Source organism: Odocoileus virginianus, chromosome 8 (genome assembly GCF_023699985.2).
Source record: "Odocoileus virginianus isolate 20LAN1187 ecotype Illinois chromosome 8, Ovbor_1.2, whole genome shotgun sequence".
Classification (NCBI taxonomy): domain Eukaryota; kingdom Metazoa; phylum Chordata; class Mammalia; order Artiodactyla; family Cervidae; genus Odocoileus; species Odocoileus virginianus.
In genome coordinates this window covers 18,099,490-18,107,592 of record NC_069681.1, presented here as the reverse complement: position 1 = coordinate 18,107,592, position 8,103 = coordinate 18,099,490, and the positions used below count along the sequence as shown (strand labels likewise).

General features: G+C 48.8%; 1 protein-coding gene across 1 annotated transcript in view; it reads left to right on the top strand.

The window, feature by feature from the left end:
* The first annotated feature begins 377 nt into the window (after window positions 1-377).
* The window catches only part of EBPL (EBP like), a 29,298-nt gene continuing 21,572 nt past the window's right edge, over window positions 378-8,103 (top strand). The window contains exon 1 of the mRNA XM_020904001.2: window positions 378-603. Coding sequence (XP_020759660.2) covers window positions 433-603 — 171 coding nt within the window. The 5' untranslated portion in view covers window positions 378-432. The remainder of the gene's footprint in view (window positions 604-8,103) is intronic.

Here is an 8,103-nt window from a genome sequence, read left to right as displayed (position 1 = left end):
GGCTGAGAAGAAGGGGACGACAGAGGATGAGATGGCTGGATGGTATTACCGACTCGGTGGACATGAGTTTGAGTAGGCTCTGGGAGTTGGTGATGGACAGGGAGGCCTGGCGTGCTGCAGTCCATGGGGCCGCAAAGAGTCGGGCACGACTGAGTGAACAGAGCTGGAACAGATCTGATTTCGAGAGAAACCAGATAAGAAAATAGATGAGCATGTGCCTGACTTGAGAAAACGTCTGGCTCTGCTGTCTAGGGACTCCCCGGGGCAGCCGGGAGGGAGGGGGAAGCCTCCTTCCGCCCCGCCCCCCGCCGCTCAGCCCCGCCCCCTCGCCGCGCAGCCCCGCCCCCTCGCCGCGCAGCCCCGCCTTCCGGCTCCCTGCTCGCTGGGCGATCCCAGCCCAGGTGCCCGCAGTCTGCGCTGGGAGCCGGAAGCATGCACGCGGGCGGGGAGTTGGGCGCCGCGGCGGGCGGCTCGCTGCTGCTGTGCGCCGCGCTGCTGGCGGTGGGCTGCGCGCTGGGCCTGCGCCTGGGCCGGGGGCGGGGGGCGGCGGACCGCGCGTTGCTCGCCTGGCTCTGCTTCAACGCCCTGGTGCATTTCGCGCTGGTAAGTGTCCTCGCCTGGGCCCGGAAAACGCGGGCGGACGCCGCCTCTCTTGAAACCCTTCCCTCTAGTTTCCAGGAAAGGACGCGGACGCCAGGGACGCCTTGGCCGCACCGGGCCCTATGGCGGGAGACCCGGGAATCACCTGGAGGCCGTGCTGCCCGTGGCCTTTGGCCAGATACTGCACCTCTCCGAGGTCCCAAGGCCGTAGCGCAGCTTCCCTAGTGGTGCCAGTTTCTCTACCAAATTAAACTAAACCAAGAAAAGCCGAACATTGTTATACCTCTATGGTACTGTTAGTCGGATTGTAAGCTGCCGAAAGGCCTTGGCTTGCTTGACTTCGTAACCTGCACATAGATGTTTAAGATAATTGAGAGTTTTTGAATGCCCCAGAGGCAGCAGGTAGGGGTGATGAGGTACGCTGGGGCCTGAACCAAAACCCCAAACCCGCTCCCAAATAGTAATCACTGTTTATTGGGTAACTACTGTATGCAGGCCCAATACTGTGCTTATGCAGTTGGATATGTGCACATATCAGATACTGCTGGAATGGAATGACGAAATTCCTTCTTTCCTAATAGTCAACTTGTGGAGGTTGTAGACGGTAAATATTTCCCTCAACTCCTTTATTTATAGAATTGATTTTTTTTTTTTTTTTTTTTGGCTGCACGGAGTCTTAGTTGCAGCCCATGGGATCTTCAATCTTTGTTGCAGCATGCAGGATCTTTAGTGAACTCTTAGTTGTGGCATGTGGCATCTAGTTTCCTGACCAGGAATCAAACCGTGGCCCCCTGCATTGGGCCGCCAGGGGAGTCTCTAAAGAATTAATTTTTAAGCCGTCACTGAACACACGGTGTCCAAGGAACAGGGGCGATAAAACAGGGCAATAAAACAAGGCCCACTTAAAGTGTATTATATCTTAGACACACAAAAAATGTATAAAAACATTAAAACATACACTCACATGTTCACCACCTGGTTTAAAATTAAAGTCTGCTTTTCAAGCACCGACTGCCAGGAAGCCCAGGCTGCATCTCCAGTTGTGGCACCTTGAAGTGTAGCCCCATGCATGCCCCACTCTCCTCCTTCATTCTGAAGGAAATTCTTCCCCCCGCCACCACCCCGGACCCATCTTGTGCTATTTACCTGTCCCAGCTGCAAAACATCTGACTGTTTGAATGTACCATACAGTACGTACCTTGAAGTGAAAGCGTTAGTTGCTTGGTCATGTCCGACTCTTTGTGACCCCATGGTCTATAGCCTGCCAAGCTCCTCTGTTCTTAGAATTCTCCAGACAAGAATACTGGAGTGGATTCCCTTTCCCTTTTCCAAGGGATCTTCCCAACCCAGAGATCAAACCCATGTCTCCTGCATCTCCTAATTGTAGGCAGATGCTTTGCCATCTGAGCCACCAGGGACCTGAATACCTATCTTGAATACATACAATGATCCCTTAATTCTAAAGGCACTTTTTTTTTTTTTGATATGTTACAACATCACAGTGGCATAACCACTGTGGGTTATTTTATTGATGTATTAAAATATATACACACACACACACACACACACACACACACACACATATATATATTTGCGCTTCCTTATGGCTCAGTCAGTAAAGAATCTGCCTGCAATGCAAGAGACCCAGATTCAATCCCTGGGTCAAGAATATCCCCTAGAGAAGGAAATGGCAGCCCACTCCACTATTCTTGCCTGGGACATCCCAAGGACAGAGGAGCCTGGTGGGCCGCAGTCCATGGTTTTACAAGAGTCAGACACGATTTAGCCAGTAAACCACCACTAAAAAATATTTATTCATCGGTTTGACTGCACCAACTCTTTGTTGCAGTGCTCGGAATCTTTTACTTGTGGCATTCAAACTATTTGAGCAGCATGTGGGATCTAGTTCCCTCACCAGGGATCGAACCTGGGCCCCTTGCAAGGAGAGTGCGGAATGATAGCCGCTGGATCACCAGAGAAGTCCCTGATATTTTATGTCTCTGGAATTAGGTTGTATCTTATAGTTGATAATGAAATATGATAAATAAAAGCATGCTCATTAATATTGTCTGGTTAAGTTGACTGTTTACACACAATGCTTCAACCAGCGTCTTGGTACACATATCTTAGAGACTGGTGAGAAGGGCTCTTAAGTGGTTGAGGCCTGCAAGGAAAATGCATGTCTGTATTATCTTTGAGATGGTTGGGAGTTGGTTGCGAGAATACCCAGAAATCCAATCTGGGCATTGCTAAGATTTGAATAGAAAGACTGGAGGAGGTCTGAAACCCCAACTCGCTTGTTCCCACTGGAACCTGAGCTGTCTCTCCTCACCCCTTTTGACTTGACTTCTCAAACTGAGGTTATGTCTGGGTCTGTTGGCCACCATCAAATGCCGAGCTCCCCTGTTGCACAGAGATTCAACCAAGCATTGCCAGAGATGGTTCAGCTCCCTGATATCCAATCAGACACTGGTTACCTGGGGCTGCAGCTCTGACCTTCAGTTCATCGGTTATGGCCGGGATGGAGGACTGGTTGGTTTCCTGTCTGATGGGAGCCATGGTGACATCCATGAAGAAATGAATGGTTTGGCTCACCATTGCTCAACAGATGCTATGGGTGTTTCTTGCCATGGTGCTTCATGGGTTTTCCCTCATCTGTGAACTAAGTATAGCATTCTAGGCATTGCCAGGGGGCTTTCCAGGTGGCACTAATGGTAAAGAATCTGTCTGCCAATGCAGGAGACACAGACCCAGGTTCAGTCCCTGTGTCAGGAAGATCCCCTGGGATAGGAAATGGCAACCTGCTCTCGTATTCTTTCCTGGAGAATCCCATGGACAGAGGAGCCTGGTAGGCTGCAGTCTGTGAGGTCGCAAAGAGCTGAAAACAACTGAGTGAGCACAGGCATGGCCAGAGCTTGGAGGCAGGGTGTGTATGCCTGTTTGGGAAACATACAGAAGTCCAGATTGATTAGAACAGAAGATTTACATCGGGTAAGACTCTAGCAACACGTGTCCAGTGACACCTGCAGACCTAGATGATTATCAAAGGCTTTGGTTTCTCCTTCTTCATCAGTGCTATAGTCCTCTGTCGGTATCTATGGTGGATTGCTTCCATAACGCCCCGGGATACTCAAAGCCACAAATTCTCAAGTCTCTTACATAAAGAAGGGGAACAGACTGGAAAGAGAACTTGAATTGCAGATAAGACTTAAAAGAGTTTTATTCTGTGGAAGGAAGCCATGGAAGTGTTTCAGTCAAGAAAGTAAGGGGGCCAAAGTCGATCTTGAAAAGATAATTTGTTGGTGGTGCGTTAAGTCACAATGTAAGGGGTCTGAGATTTTACCCTTCTTCAAGCGAAGTTAGCCGTGTTGATTGCCCAAGCTCCACAGGGCAAGACAGTGAGGGCCAGATGGTACTTGCACAGGCTGGGGGAACAACCCCCAAATTAGGTTCCCATCTTCTGTGGAGCTGCTGGTGACCTGCTCCTGCTTCTCTCTGGAGAAAGAGCTTATCTTTACTCAGAAATGTAAACCGATCTTCTCTGAGGAAGAGGAGGTGAGGTCTTTATCTTCACTACCCTGAAACATCTCAGGAAGGAGAGGTCTCTAAGCCCTACTACTCTGGAATGTCTCCTTACACACATATTCTTTTTTTTTTTTAATAGTTTTTTTTTTTAAACATGTTAAGCTTTTCTTTTTAAAGTAGTTTTATTTATTTTTGGCTGTGCCGGGTCTTTGTTGCTGTGCAAGCTTTTTCTCTAGTTGCAGCGTTAGTTGCTCAGTCATGTCCAACTCTTTGGACAGTCCGACCCCATGGACTATAGCCTACCAGGCTCCTCTGTCCATGGGATTCTCCCGGCAAGTATACTGGGGTGGGTTGCCATTACCTTCTCCAGGGGATCTTCCTGACCCAAGGATCTTGGTTGTGGCGCATGAACTCTAGTTGTGGCATACAGGCACCAGAGCCCGTGGGCTTTAGTAGTTGTGTCCAGAGCCCATGGGCTTTAGTAGTAGTTTAGTGCTTAGGCTCGGAAGTTGTGGCACTGGGCTTAGTTGCTCCACAGCATGTGGGATCTTAGTTCCCTGACCAGGTATCAAACTCACATCCTATGCACTGCAAGGCAGATTCTTAACCACGAGACCACCAGAAATATTCTTAGTGTGAATGCCTGTACTTAGACACCCCAGCCAGACATTGCAAGAATAGGAGATCTTTATGGAAAGTTGTCTCCTCACAAATGCAGGGTGGATTGGAAAGGATAGTTCAGGGGCAAGAAGATCAGCTAAAAGCGATTGCAGTATTTTAGGAATGAGAAGAAAGCTGAGCTCAGGTGGTGATGGAAGTTAAAATGAGGAGGAAAGTGAAATATAAGAGACTTTGCAGGGAAGAATTTTATGAGTCAGAATAACCACTTACACACTGGGAGTGGAGATGATCTTGGAGTTTAGAATTTGGCCGACTTGGATAATGTTGATATTGTTAACAAGGACAAGAAAGTCTGATTTTAGAACTGTGAATCTGGGACTCCAGGGTGTAATTGAGGGGAAATGGTTTGAAGGCACTGAAAATGTAAGACCCACGGGAGAGTCAGGGTGGAACAGAGAGTTGGAAGTTCTTCACTGGACTGGAGCAGACAGTAGGAAGCCCTGGGGAGAGTGACTTCCGAATAAGAGAAAACAGAACGGTGAAAATCTTGGGGGATGACAGCAGAGTCTTTTGATATTGCCATTGAACAACCAGGAAGAGGAAGATCCAGGAAGGATCTTGGGGGCAAGGCCAAGAACAGGATATAGTGCTAGGTTCTGGGAGCCAAAGAAGGGAATTTCAGGATCACCGTGAAATGTGCAGCACTATTATAAAAATAAAAAGTTCAAAAAAAGTGAAGGCCGAGCCTTTTGGGACCAGCCGTCAGGAAGTGGATGTAGATGGGATTGCTTGAATGGGGGCGCCAGCAGCCAGGGGCAAGGGTTTAGCAGGTGGGACCGGGGGATGTGGACTCAGCATATGCCAGACTTGCAGGAGATTTGGTGGTGGCAGGAAGGACAGTGCAGGAAGGTGCCGACTTGAAGAAAAATGAACAGACTTACGAGTTGTGAGCATGCTTTTTTTTTTTTTTTAATAATATATAGAGGTATTTTTTTTAGCTGCACTGGGTCTTTGTTGCTGCGTGGGCTTTCTCTAGCTGCAGAGAGCGGGGGCTTCTCTCTAGTTGGCGTGCGCAGGCTTCTCACTGAGGAGGCTTCTCTTATTGGGGAGCTCGGGCTCCAGGCACGTGGGCTTAGTTGCCCCACGGCACATGGCGTCTTCCCCGACCAGGGATCGAACCTATGTCCCCTGCATTGACGGATGAATTCTTAACCACAGGACCACCAGGGAAGTCTGTGAGTCTTAAGTTTTAATTCAAGGACCTTACTGAGGACTGTGAGTGGCCCAGGAGACAGCCTCTCAGGAGCTCAGAAGAAGCTGCCCCCAAGAGATAGGGGAAAAGAAAGAAGAAAGTTAGTCACTCAGACGTGTCCGACTCTTTGTGACCCGCCAGGCTCCTCTGTCCATGGAATTCTCCAGGCAAGAACACTGGAGGGGTTGCCATTGAAAGAGCTTATGTATGGGTTTTGGCTAGGGAAGGCTTGCAGTCAAGCACATGTCCTTGATAAAAAAATCACTGCTGGTCACAAAAAACCAGATATCTCAAGGTAACAACATCAGTGGTTGTCCAGCCATGCATCTGAAGATGCCTGAATCTGGGCTCATGAACATTCCTCCTGAGACGTGCATCCTACGATCTCTGGGGCCTGTTTTTCTCAAGCACAGTGTGTCTCATCCTGCATTTCACCCCAAGTTCCTCTTGGGGAGCGCGGTCCGTCAGCAACTGCCGTGGCTGTTGACTTCATCTTCATAGAGCTGGGTGCTGAGCAACACCCTTTATTCTTCCTTGTTTACAAAGAAAAGTTCAAAAGATACGGCAAGAGCAAGGGACTTGGGGTTTAAGGTTGGAAGGTCTGAGCGCATGTCTGAGCAGGAGCCTGGTCCAGGGGAGGGTGGACGGCAGAGCTGTGTGCGGGCTCATGAGTTGTCTGGTGTTGCCCGGCCACGTGAACTGGGGGGAATTGGCTGTGTCTGACTCTACCCCAGGTCCTCCGCTCAGACCCCTAGACTCGCCATTCCCACCCTCATGACTGTGGAGCACCACTCGGGCTTGTCCATCAGGATGCAGGTCAGTTGTCATGGAACATCGGGGCTCTGTGGTCTCTCCATTCATTCTGCCTTAACGCCCAAGTGTCATCTTTCTTCAAGAAATCCTGAGGCTGCTTACCTCCCTATCAATTGGTGTATTTTGGACATTACCCTTTTCCGTTTCACGTTGCCATCTGTGCTTTGCCTTCATGGCAGTAACTTCAGCCTCTGATCTTGGGACTTTCTAAAATTGTCTTCCTCCCACCACTTTGTCATGAGGTCTGAAGTTGCCTTTTAATTCGCCATCTGTTGCTGTCTCCTGTTTTCCTTTCCATTTTTGGCATTATTATCTTCATCAGTTTTGCTCTAAGATAGATATCCTCTCTGGCAAATGAATTTACAGCCCTTGTGCTGTTTGGTGAGTCTGGTGAATCATAGTTGGTTTAGCTGTATATTGAGAGTAATGGTTCATGCTGGTTAATTTTGTGCGTCACTTTGACTGGGCCATGGGGTGCCCAGATATCTTGACAAACATTATTCTGGGTGTTTCTGTGAAGGTGTTTTGGATGAAGTTAATATTTACATTGGTAAAGCAGAATGCCCTCCCTGACACGAGTGGGCCTCATCCCGTCAACTGAAGACCTGTTGTTGTTCAGTCGCTCAGTTGTGTCTGACTCTCTGTGACCCCATGGACTGCAGCACGCCAGGCTTCCCTGTCCTTCACCATCTCCTGGAGTGTGCTCAACTCATGTTCAGTGATTCCATGATGCCATCCAACCATCTCATCCTCTGTTGCCCCCTTCTCCTCCTGCCCTCAGTCTTTCCCAACATCAGGGTCTTTTCCAATGAGTGGGCTCTTTGCATCAGGTGGCCCAAGTATTGGAGCTTCAGCTTCAGCATCAGTCCTTCCAATGAATATTCAGGACTGATCTCCTTTAGGATTGACTAGTTTGATCTCCTTGCTGTCCTGACTGGAACCAAAACCTGGTCTTCCCTCAAATCAGAAAGGAAGCCTCCTACCTGATTGCCTTCATGCTGGGACATTTTTACTGCCTTTACTGACTCGAACTGAAACAAGGACTTTTCCTGAATCTCAAGCCTGCTGGCCTGTGGACTAGGTCTGTGCCATTGGTTCCGTCTGTTCTCAGGCCTCTGCTTGGATTAGAGCTCCGTTGGCTTTCCTGGGTCTCCAGCTTGCTGACTCCACCTCAGGTCATGGGACTTGTCAGCCTTCATAATTGCTTAAGCCAGTTCCTTATGATAACTCTAGGTAGATAGATATATAGACATATATACACATAAATTTAGGTACAGATATAATCTCCTGGT